Source organism: Acanthopagrus latus, chromosome 17, assembly GCF_904848185.1.
Source record: "Acanthopagrus latus isolate v.2019 chromosome 17, fAcaLat1.1, whole genome shotgun sequence".
In the NCBI taxonomy this organism is placed as follows: Eukaryota; Metazoa; Chordata; class Actinopteri; order Spariformes; family Sparidae; genus Acanthopagrus; species Acanthopagrus latus.
Genome location: NC_051055.1, coordinates 9,092,021 through 9,104,579, shown reverse-complemented (window position 1 = coordinate 9,104,579; position 12,559 = coordinate 9,092,021). Strand labels below are relative to the sequence as shown.

At 44.9% G+C, this 12,559-nt stretch overlaps 1 protein-coding gene across 4 annotated transcripts in view; it reads right to left on the bottom strand.

Annotated features, from left to right (window-relative positions):
• The window catches only part of znf516 (zinc finger protein 516), a 77,092-nt gene that overhangs the window by 11,376 nt on the left and 53,157 nt on the right, over positions 1-12,559 (bottom strand). For all 4 annotated transcript variants that reach the window (XM_037073476.1, XM_037073475.1, XM_037073478.1 and 1 more), the window contains 2 exons: positions 8,547-10,889; positions 3,265-4,611 (listed from right to left, as the gene is read on the bottom strand). In XM_037073476.1, the coding sequence (XP_036929371.1) occupies positions 3,265-4,611; positions 8,547-10,314 (3,115 nt within the window). In that variant the 5' untranslated portion in view covers positions 10,315-10,889. The remainder of the gene's footprint in view (positions 1-3,264; positions 4,612-8,546; positions 10,890-12,559) is intronic.

Genomic DNA, 12,559 nt, shown 5'->3' with positions numbered 1-12,559 from the left:
ATCATCATAACAACTGAGGTATTTGCATGTAAACAAAACTATTTATTTTAAACGTTCAACTTATTGCTAGAGCTAGACCAATCAGTCAAGCCAGCACTGACAACTTAACAGTAACCATATAAGTCAAAATGACCAAAGTCCAGATTGTCTGATGAAGACACAGCTCCAGACTTACTTTTACACTTGTTGCACTGGTAAGCCTTACAACAGCCTACAGTTTAATTAAATGTCATAACACATTGTGTAAATGATTGCAACAAGAAGCTGCATATAGCTGCAATTGTTTAAGAAAAAGTTACAAAGTGCTGATGCCCCAAAAAAACGCTGAAATGAACAAATAAAACACAAAAAACTTTCAACGAAATCTTAAGACTGAAGTGGCTTACTTAAATGTGTAGTACTTGTAGAACTGCTTTATATATTCTACATGTTTTTGATCTGATCTTCTAAAGTTAAGGTGACCAATGACAATGTTAACTCACAATTGCAAGATTTTCAGGCCCATGTGCGAACAAAACAGTTCACATCGACCTGATCTAACAAAAAAAAATCACCATCTTTATCTGCATCTGCCTCAAACACCCAATTCCAGTTGGGCTTTAATTTTTTAATGCTACATGGATTTTTATTGCGAGACCACTTTAAAAACAAAATGAAGCCCCGGCAAAACTGGGCAATTTCTAACACACTTAATGAGAGTTCTAAAACTATAATGAGGCCGTATAAGAAAAATGCCACCAGGAAATTAATTGTTAAGGGACATGAAGCCCGACTGAGTCTTAGCAAAGTAGACGGAATGCATACTGAGTGGCTAAACGAGTGGCCTGTCAGCATAAAGAAACCTGTCGTCATGTGTTGAAGAAAACTGGAATGTCCTATATTACATGTATTTCATTTAGATCAGACCCCATCAGTCACGTTATAATCCTGTTTCTTATGTTCTGGTGTGCGTGTAATGGTGCAGCAGCGAGAGGTTAAAAGCATTTAGAGATGGCTGGATCCGACGACACTTTGACCACCCCACACACACACACACACACACACACACAAATGCACGCACCCACACACACACATACGCTCCTGTGACCTCTCCTGCTGACAGATAACAGGCCTGGGGGTCTGGGGGTACTTTCGATGAGGGGGACATTTGGTGCACAAGCCCCCAGTCGACGCATCAACATGACACTGAGGCTGGTACATACCTGGGCAGTGCCCGATAGTTGTGTGTACGTTTGTGTGTGCGTGTGCATGTGGCAAATGAGGGAGCGCGGGGGGTGGGTGGGTTGGGAGGGACGCGGCAGGACAAGGAGGACAGGGAGGCGGAGGAGGTGACAGAGAGTGTCTCTGGCAGCCCAACTGCTGGCCTCTGGATACTCTACTTCTGCTGTGGGCCGCCAGCCCTTCTCACTGATGCACTAATGAAAGACAAGACAGAGCTGGACGGAGAGCACAGGCAGACACACATATTACAGAGGGAAACGGGAGAAAGACTCAGTTGCTCAAAAAAGGTCACTTTATAGCATGTGACTCAAAGGGCTAAGGCAGATCGTGACGATATGCGCCTGGACGGGTGACAGCGATGTCATGCGTCTGCTCTGGGGCTGTTGTCTTTGACCCCTGGCTCCGTACAGCCCCACTTGACCTTAGAGACACAACCGAAAATGGGCAAATAATGCGGATGTTCGGTAATGACCATTTCCAAAGCAGCTGGTGGGGTAATTATTCTGTCTCATCTCTCTCTTTGCCTCTTATGTTCCCTCTCTCTCTGTTTCGCCTCGCTCCATTCGCATCTGTGCGAGCCTCTCGTCAGGCAGAGCTGTGACCTAAACAGTTTGTGACAGCTTTCTGGGAGAGTGGAGCTGGAGACCAGGCATGCCTCGCAGACCTGAGAGTAGCAAAGGTTCTCTCACGTCTTTCACAGTAAAAAGAAAAAAAGAAAAAAGAGAAACACATACACATGCAGACACTCGCCTTTTGCATTTAAAAACATGAGCACATATGGACACACATGCACAGACACACGCTGCCCCAGATACAGCCTTTTATCACATCGCACAAACACGCAAGACCAGGCCTGTGTGTGTGTGTGTGTGTGTGTGTGTGTGTGTGTGTGTGTGTGTGCGCGCCCATTTAATGGATCCTCTCTTCATTATTCAAAAACTTGTCAGAATCATTCAGAATATGTGTCTGTCAATCATGTTCTGCCAGATGGCAAGTTAGTATGAGAGAGAGAGAGAAAGAGTCGGTGTGTGTTAGGAAGGATAAATAGGTCCACCTGACTGAATATGGTTCATAAAACCCTGATTCCATAAAAGTCAGGGCACTGAATGTGATAATTTGATAATCTTTTTTTTTTTTTTTTTTTTTTTTTAACATATACTCAACTGAAAACTGGACAAACACAATATATTCAATGTTCTACCCCACTTTTGTAAATATTTGTTTATTCTGCATTAATGCCAGCAACTAGTTTTAATCAGCTTCGGTTAGAGGCAACAGAGACCAGGAAAGATATAAAATGCTCCAAAAAAGGTGATAGGATCATGATTGGTTATGACAGGAGCATCTTTCAAAGGGTCAGGAACACTTTCTGTAAACTGTTCATTTGCAAATGTTTGCATTCCCTTTGCATTTAGGTTCTCAACTTCTTTGGAATCATGATTTTACTACATTAGAGGATTAAAGTCTGCACGTTTTACACATTAGTGCAGTGTGTTTACAGGTCTTATGAAAAAAAGCAGTGTAAAGTCTTTTGTGGCTCCAGAGAAAGCTGCATGTACTCTGTTAAATTGCCTTTGGTGATGTAACTTAGTGGCCAAGTTGCATTGTGGGTAAGGTTTTAAAAACAAATGATCAAAATCGATACAACAGAACCATAGAAATCCTTTTTGTATTCTAAATATTATTTTTCCTTTTCTCAACCTGAAGCCTACATTACCCACAATGCAACATAGCCATTGAGCAACACCACTGGATGAAATGTATCAGATTATTATCAGATGTAAAGTCACCCTTGGATTTGCGTGACCGTGGGTGACTTTTCCCCAGTTTAATTCAACTCATAACAGCTCAAACCACAATGCTCAGTCACCGGAAAACATTTCTCTTCAACTCCTGACATTTGGCATTTGTTCCAAAGCAAAGACCCTCTAGGCATTTTGTATGTGAGCTGATGAGGGACTTTTCCGAGAAATGGCATTAAAAGCTTTAAAGTGCTTGCAGTATGTCAATCAGTCAAAAAATGGATCAACGATCACTCCCTACCTGTGGGATCCAGCACTGCATTGGCAGCACCCCAGCGGTGATAGAGGTTAGCCACTTCATGGGGGCTGTAGTTTTTGAGGAAGCTGAGGATGTCTGATGGCATCTCCGGCGTCTCTGCGATTGGCTCCTGCTTCGCCTCTCCATGGGCCTCTGAAGGCAAAGAAGAAGAGGAGGGAGAGGAATTCAGCAGAGTGCCTCCATGTGCCTGGGAGGCTCCGTAGTTGAGTCCTGCTGTGGAGCTGTGGGTGATGGCGCTGGGCCTCGTAGCGTTAGCCCGGCTCTGGCTGTGGGAGTTGGGGAGCGACTGATGAGGGGAACCCCGAGCTCGGCTGTACTCTGCGAGGCCGTGTTTGCTGGACAGCATGAAGCCCAGGCCCTCTTGTGGCATCATGTAGCGGTCAGTGATCCGGGATGCTGTAGCAGAGGTGGGGCTTGGGGCTGAGGAACGTGAGAGGGCACTGCTCTTCTCCAAGGAGCTGGAGGAAGACAATGAGCCTCCCCGGGGGTAAATATCTGCTTTGGGTCTGAAGCGGGGCTGCTGACTCTGGTCCTCCACGGGTCTGACACTGCTGCTGCTGCTGGTGCTGCTGCTGGTGCTGCTGCTGCTCGGCCGGACAGGGACTCTCCCAGCTTGGTTGCCTGAGGTTGATGAAGAGCCCCTGGAGAATGACGAGGAGGGAGTAGAGGAGGATGATGATGGTATGGCTGCATGGCTCGCTGGCTTGTTCTTCTTAATAACCTCGCTGGGGTTGGTCGGGGGCCGGGTGCGTTGAGCCCGCATCAGTGGAGGCAGCGGTGGACACTCCTTTCCCTCCAGAACCGGCGGGGGACCAGTGCGTCTCCTTGAGGATAGTAAGCTGTCCCTGGAGCTCTTGGAACTGTTCTTCAGGGCCCATTTAGGAGCAAGATTGGAGCTACTGCTGTTGATGCGGTGAGCCACAGTCTGGTGCATCCAGAGCACCTCTGGGTAGCGGGTGGAGTGAGAGCAAAAGGAGCACTTGTGGCTGGGGAGGCTCTTCCTGTCAAGGCTGAAGGAGACTACACCCCTGCAGCCCTCAGATCTAATGCACAGATCCACAGGGGTCATGCTTGGATCAAGTGGGGAGGAGCGAGCCGAACGGTAAGCAGGAGGGGACGCAGAGCTGTTCAGCCCCTGGAGAAGGGCTTTCTTCAACTTGGGATAACCACTGGGGGTGCCCCTGTCAGCACTGGAGCTGGAGCTGGGGCTGGGAATGGGACTGGGTCTATCTTCAGGGGCAGCCGGGTGTTGGACACGTACATGAGTCAAATAGGTCTTCAACTCTGCGGTGACAAAGTCGCAAAGGCTGCAGATGTAGGGTTTGTCATCTGTGGGGAAAAGACACAACAACATAAAGGTCAATTGCTGCCTAGAAATCATGCAGATTACACTCTTCTCTGCTACCAGCTGTGAGTCTGAGCTCATTACACCTGCTCCAGGTTCATACTGTTCCATCCAGATGTAGTTTTGGTGAACGGCCACCAGGCTGCAGTGTTGGGCAGTGTTTCCCATATCTCCCTCTTTATAAGCAAACGTGTCCTTAAGTACAACTATTACGTTTAATAACAAAACAAATTTAAACAATACGTAATGACATCATGGTTTCATGGAGTTGATATTTGTCCACTGGGACCGTGTAATAGATAGTATTTCTCTGAAGGTTATGATGTTCACATGTTAAAATGACATCAGAAGAGGTTTTGAGTCATCTCTACGATAATTGTTGGGAAGTGTTGGACTTCATATGATGTAAAGAATAATTATGTCATATAACAAATGACCACAGAGCTGAATCAAGAGCTTTATAGAATACATGTGTAATTTACCTATACTTAAAGTAAATTATACTACATTTAAGTTCACTGTAAGTTTAATTGCGTATATTTAAACAAGACGAATACTTTTGAGTACATTTCTCATCAGATACTTTAAGACTAAACGTGGTTTGTATTTGGGAGGCTTTTGTGCTGTGACTGCACTGGAGACTTGTGTGTTGAGTGTACAGAGGCAATGTTGCTGATTCCTGAAGTGCAGCTCTATAAATTCCCCACAAGGTGGTGTCAGTGGCCTGTCTTTCTTTTGAAGCAAATTTTACTGTTGTCACTGGAAAATATTATATCTTCAGTGTTCAGTCAATTGTAATTATGGTGGTAGAAGTAGCTAGTCGTGTTTACAGCGGATGTATAAGGTTTGTAAAATTAATGGAATCAAAAAGGGAAAATCCCATTATTGGAATTTATAAACCATGACATGAGAGGCACATGCAGTACATAGACACACTCAGGTCCAGCACATTACTTTCAGTAAGACGCACATTATGGTACTCTCCACTACCCCCTCCTCTTTTTCACAATAACACCAGTAACCTGCCATCTGTTTTTCATTTGGCTTCCTGTTGGCAACACTGGCCAACACACACAGCTCCGACTCTGCCAGGGTGAAGCCTCGGGGCTGGGCAGTTCAGTAGAGAAGGTGGAAAGAATGATGCATCTTCTTTATTGGTCTTTCATTAATCAATTATCAATTATAGGGTCAAATGAAATGAAGAACGTAATTGAATATTGCGACTGTCAGTAGGTTTTCATGCAGAATATTCCTATTCCCCTAAAACTGAAAGCGATTAAGACTAAATGATGCCATCGTACTGACTGACTGTCACTGCGGCAACTCTCGTTCTGTAAAGGAAGGAGGAGTAAACAAGATACAGACTGTACCCTTGAAACTAACACAGCCACTATCTAAACTATCCATGAAGCCAGGCCACTGAAACCTACAAAAGCAACCTCAATTTCACACTTGCATTGAGCTGTTGAAAAGAATGCACAGACGTCAGCTCTCACCAGGAGCGAAACTGGAGTGAAAAATGCAGAGTGCGAAGCTTTAATACCAGCTGTGTGAATGTTTTTATTTGTACCTGCGCTTGCACAATAATGACCACAAAGGAGAATGCTACCAATCCCTGACTACCTACACTATACATACATTATACACCTGTCCTGTTTGCATGCGCACGTAAGGCTGTCACCTCTCATTTGCATTCCCAAAAAGTAGCTAAATGGCTGTAAAGGACATCGGTGTTTGCGACTAGGCTGTCCTCTGAGTGTCTCTTTCCCCATTGCCTGCATCTCTCTCCATCAGGAGGTGACTCTATAAATAACCAATCCCTCAGACATCAGGCAGCCTGGCTGGCTCAATGGTAAGAAGAGTGGATGAGAGACAGTGGGAGTGTCACAGGAGGCAACCATAGAGATTAGGAAAGAGTCAGAGGGGACCGAGAGGAAAGCCACAGAGTAAAGGGATGGGTTGATGGATGGATATTTGGTAAATGCTGAATCTGTAAAACGATTTGTTTTTTTTAATTGGCTTAGTCAAAAATGTGAATAACATCCATCAAATATTATTTTTATATTAGATGTATTACCTACACTTGACTGTAATGCATGCATAAAGCTAAAAAGATCTTGTGTCCTGATTGCAATACCTGAAATCAGACACCAGGATGCAAATGTTTTGGGAGGGAGTGAATATTATACAGTGCATTTAATACTCTAAAGGAAGCTAACCACACCTTTAACTGCTGGAGTATGGCCCTGTCAGGATGTTTTATAACCAACAATTACATCTTATACAATAACAAACATGAGTGAGGAGTGAGAGGAAACTTGCAGACAGATTTTCATGAGAAGAACATGAAAAGGAGAGCAAAGAACACATTCACACACAGATAAGGGGGGTGAGGGGAGTTTCCTGAGACAGGAAGACCTGAAATAGCACACAGCTCGATCAGGCCTGAAGAAATGTTGCAGCTATTTTTGAATGTCTGTACTAACAGGGAGGGATGAGAGCAATCACTACAATTCTTAGCTGTCCACTGTCCTAACCTGTACAAATGGTGTTTTCAGGGAGATTGAATAGTTAAAAGACAAAGTCCAGAGAGCTGTGGAGCAGGAATCCTTCCCTTTACCATATTTCACTCGTGATTATGGGTGTTTTGCCCTTGCATGGGTAGTTTTCCTTTTTTTGGCTCTGCGGTGTTTATTGGTTGTGGAGGTGAAAAAATGATAGGCATTCCAAAAATGCCCTCTCCTCCGCTGACATGCTACTGAAAAGAACGACGTTTCACTTAACGTTAGCTTTATTGCTCTGTGATACAAATTAATTGCACTCTTGTAAACAGAATTTTCAATGGCCGTTAAAGTTTATTGACTATAGTTGATAGTATGTTTGTGCAACACTCCATAAAAGAGCTGGAGGCTGATGTAATTTTGACATTTTTCCACATGGGGGCTCCAGCTCCCACTCCAAAGAGCCTGATGAGCTGAGGAGCTGCACCTACACAAAGCACATTTCATCAACAGATGTTTACTACAGAGTGACAGAGTCAGAGGCCTGGAGTGGGTGGCTTGAAAAGGACTACAGTCATTTCTGCCACTAAAAATCCTTCAGAGAGTGTCTCTCTACTGGCAAACTTATGTGAATACTGTTCATTTACTTTTATAGCAGTTACATTTTCGTATATGCTGGAAAGTTGAGCCAGTAGCTTAGGTATTATACTGAGGTGGCAATGCTGGTCACAAGCAACGCCCGAAGCAGTAACAAAGAAACAATCAATTGATTAGCTGTCAATTGTATTTCGCCTATTGTGATGATCTATTTATCATTTCAAGATTTTTTAAAAAGTAAATTGCCAAATCTGTTCTTTTAGTCTTCTATGACAGTTAAGTGAATATACTTGGTTTGTGGACAAAACAACATTTGTGAACACTACTCTGGTTTTTGTCATCAACAGTTTTCACGATATTCTGAAATTTCATGGACCAAAAATCTAAATACATCAATCGAGAGAACAGTATGCAGATTAATAGATATGTGAAAATAATCATTAGCCGCAGCCTTAATATTTAGCTCGATGACAAACAATTGTTTGCGGTCTAAGGTTCCAATTTCTCTGATAGCTGATTGCTGAGTCTCATTCCCAACTCGTCAAATACTGACACTTGGGCTTAGGCCGGCACGATCAACCAACCCAAAGTGTCAGTATTTGACGAGCTGGGAATGAGACTCAACACTCAACTCACCAATTTTAACTTAATTTATCCTGGATATGCAACAGTAAGTTTTGGGGTCACTAAGATTTACTACCAATCAAACTTAAGCTCATTGATTGCTCCTTTAAGTAAGGATGGTCATTTAAAATCAAAGTAAAAGAAAAAAAGAACAAACAAGATGAAACATTAAAAAAGGGCTGAAGTTTCTGACTTACCTGATATCGCTCCAGAGTTTGCAGTTCCCATCTCTGAGGCCTGGTCTCCAAGGGCTGAGGCTGGTGGAGAGTCTCCATACCCTGGGGTGCTGGGCCGGCTAGGGGAGACTGACTCTGGATCACTGGTCGAGCCCCATCGGTCTTCTCTTGGATTTCTCTCCTTGTCTCCCACAGATGCCCTACCTCCATCCTTTCTGTGGACCCGCTGGTGGACAATCATCTGGTGACGACTGCGGAACACCTTCCCGCACTCGAAGCACTCGTTGGACTTGGAGGGAGCTTGCGACTGCGACGATCGCCGCCTGTCCTGGCGAGACGAAGGCCGGTACTCTGAGTCACTGAGGCTCTCTGGTGTCCGGTCTCCTGAAGAAGCCTGGCTTCCCAAACCTGAGCTGCTGCGTCGCCCTGAGCTGCGTTTTTCTTGACCTTGCAGAACATAACGGCTGCTCTCCTTCTCGAAAACCACAGCTGCTTCAGCAAGGGCCTCCTCCCCCATACTTCCTCCCCCATAGGAGGCCTTGTAACTTGGCTCAACTGGCTCCACAACCCTTCCTTTAGTAGCTAATTGCCAGGCCTGGTAGCTGCAAACTGGATCTAGCTCTGGGATTCTTTGACCTAGCATCTTCTTCTCAAGCTCCTCCTCTTCGTCCAGCGTCTTTTCCCCAACAGGTTGGAGGTTTAAGTAGTCAAGGTAACGTCTCTTAGCAGCAGGTGAGTCCTCATCATCACAGAGTCTAGATTGGTTTTGGGATTTCCTGCCAAAGCTGACACTGTGGACTTTTTCATGGGCCCTCAGGCTGTCTCTGTTGTGGAACAGGTTCCCACATTTGGAACACATTTGATAGGTGGATGTAGGAGTGCAGGTGACAGTCTCAGGATCCTGGGCTACATCATTGATGGTGGCTGGATGCTCAGCTGAATCCACTTTTGATCTTGACCTGGACTTGGTGTTGTGTGTTTTCATGTGCGATTTGAGAAACCAAGCTTCACGGAACCGTCGTCCACAGATACGACAGCAGTGGTCCAAGATCCCTGCGTGTTTCTTCATGTGTGACTTCAGAAACCAGGCCTGGGTAAAGACTTGGCCACAGGTCTCACATGGGAAGGTCCCATCGCTCAACTGGGGTTGGGGGGCTTCAGCTTCGGTGACAGCCTCTTCCTTAACAGTGGTGTCATCCTCTGTGTCTGCAGTTATGTGGACCTTTTCAATGTGGCTGAGGAGCTGGTCCTCTCGCAAAGCCTCGTAACCACACAGACGGCAACAGTAAGGCCTCTGGTCAGTAAAAGACTTCTCTCTCTTCATGCTCCTCCCAGGCACTTTCCTCCGACTCTCCTCACCACTATCCCCATTGATCACCCGGTTACATGCTGAGCTGCTCTTGGTTGGACTTGTACCTCCATCGAGACCCTCTGAAACACTCATCTCCTCCTCCTCTGCCCCACCCTCTTCATCATCATTGGAGTGATGGCTAGAGAGCGTGCCAAGTTTGTGGCTGCGAATGTGAACTTTGAGGTTGCCCTTCTGAGAAGCCCTGTGGTCACAATAGGGGCATTTGTATGGGCGTGCACCTGTGTGGCGTCTCATATGCTGCGAGAAAGAGCTGAGGAATGGGAAGCTGCGTCCACAGATGTTGCAGTCAAATGCCCCGGGGATTTTATCATCTTCACCCTCAACCTCATTTCCAGGGTTGGCCTCGTCTCCAATTAGCTTTTCTTTCTGACCTACCGCCTGGGTCTCCATCATCTCCACACTGTCTCTAGGATTCATTGCACGAACAGAATTACCCGGTCTATCTGGCCTTTCGCAAGCTCAATAAAACTTGAAACTACTGCTATCTGCAGTTGCACATCTAGGGAAGTCTAGTGGGCCTTTGTTGGTCAGTTAAAATGCTATCTGTCTTCAATCATCCAGAGATCAAGCTGCTTACACAGCAGCTCATTTAGCACTCTCCAGTTACTGGGCGCAACACCATCTATCCATCTTCATCTAGCACTGTCAGTGAATAAGTGGCTCAAACTATCTGCCTGCCACTGGCACTGTAGAAGGCAATGTACGTTGCTTTGTCATTTATTTAGACACATGTGGTAAAATGTAAGCTCATTCAGGCTGAGCTTTAAGAATCTCTTGTCAAAAATGATGTGGAGGTTTACGCTCAGTCCCAGGTCACCGTAGAGTCAGTGGACAGCAGTTTTGAGTGGTCTTTTCATCAGGGTAGCTAATCTACCACACTTCTTGTCTTTATTTTACTGGCTTCTCTCCATTGTCCTCCGTTTTTAAGCACATTAGCAGCTTCCAGGTCATATAGCATTGGCGTCGGCCTCCATGCACTGTATACCATTCACCTGAGAATGAAAGACAGAGAGAATTTGAGGACGAGGAAGTGGGGACAAGGGTGAGAAAAGACAAAAGACAAAAGGAACACGTGAGTATTTCAAAGGCACCCTTAGTTTTCAGAAACAGTCTGTTGCCATCAGCAGACACCGCTAAGCTAGCTACAGAGGGTACTGTAGTAAGTGTAGGCCCATGTCATAAGGAAGCTCTGGACAACGTTTGTGTAGTAGCTGACACATAAGCAAATAGGGATAACTACTCTGAGTTTGAATTGACCCACATAACTATAAATCAAGTGCAGGTGGGTTATTATCATGTATACGGTCCATTGTGTGTCTGTAGCACCAACATGTACGTGTATGCATGTGTTGTGGTTGTGCATGAGTCGCGCAGGGCTCGGGGGCTCTGACGCCACACTGGCTGAGTCGACACTTTACACAATCAGGGTGGGTGGTGGGAGGGGGTGGCTGGTGCCTGTGTTCACATCAGCAAGATCAGCAGTGCCACCATATTCCCTCCCCATACGGGCCTCACGCACCCGCCTCAACTGACACTATCACATGACAGGGATCTTAAGTACACAACAGGAAGTGGCTCTTCAGACAGTTTGCTTTGCTCTATTTCTCAAACTGGAGTTGAACGGGGTCAGGGATAGAGTCAAACAGAAAGAGAAAGAGAGAGGGTGATAGCAAAAGAAAGAAACACTTTCAAACAGTGTTGGCTAATCTCATAATGCAAGAAATGTTTCATGAATTGCACATTCGACATATTTTGTGCTTGATTGCTGCTGTTTGAAAATCTTAACATCCTGCTGTACCATGTATGCACACATTAAAATCAAAACATGTCTTTTATGACCTATCATTATATCCCGCTGAAAAGTCCAAATCTTTGAAGAATCACATCTTTATTCTTTTCTCCCCCAGTGAGCTCATTGATAACTTCATGAAACGAGACCCCAGTCTGCTATAACTTTGTTGATCAAACTGACACAGATTTACTGGGGTATTAATTTCAGCAGATGCTGGAGCCTACAAGTGTGGACTATATGAAATGTGACTGACAGCATTATTACAGGCTATTATATAAAGTGCCAGAGCCCATAAGCTGAGTTACTGCCAGCCTCTAATTATAAGTGGATAATTGATCATAATCACAAGAGGATAAGGTGGTGGAGGAGGGAAGTTAGCACAAGAACAATCATATGTCTTAAACTCTCGCCCTGAAAATGACTACCCTGCGCCAGAGCCACCTATCTATCTGCGATGATTTATGCTATTGAAATCAGAGCAGCCTCAATGGTTCCCCGTTCTTCTTTCTGGAGTGCTTACTAAGCTATGGCTTCCATCTAACAAGCACAGCACTGTTCCAGCCAAAAGTGCAGCTGTGGCTGACATTATTTTGACAGCAAATGTACTTTGGGATCCAGTCTCTGATCTACTAGGCTTTATCAGTGTTGATCTAAAAAAAAATATAATCACTATTCCTGTTTGCGTTTGATAACTCTTTCAGATTTTAGCCATACTTGCTGCGTAGACTGAAATATCTCTACAACTACTGAATGGATTGCCTTAAGAATTTCTATGTACGTTTATGTTCCCCAGTGGATGAAATCTGATAACTTTGGTGACTTGTCATCTAGAGTCATAAGCAACTCAAAGTTAAGTATCTCAACATATAG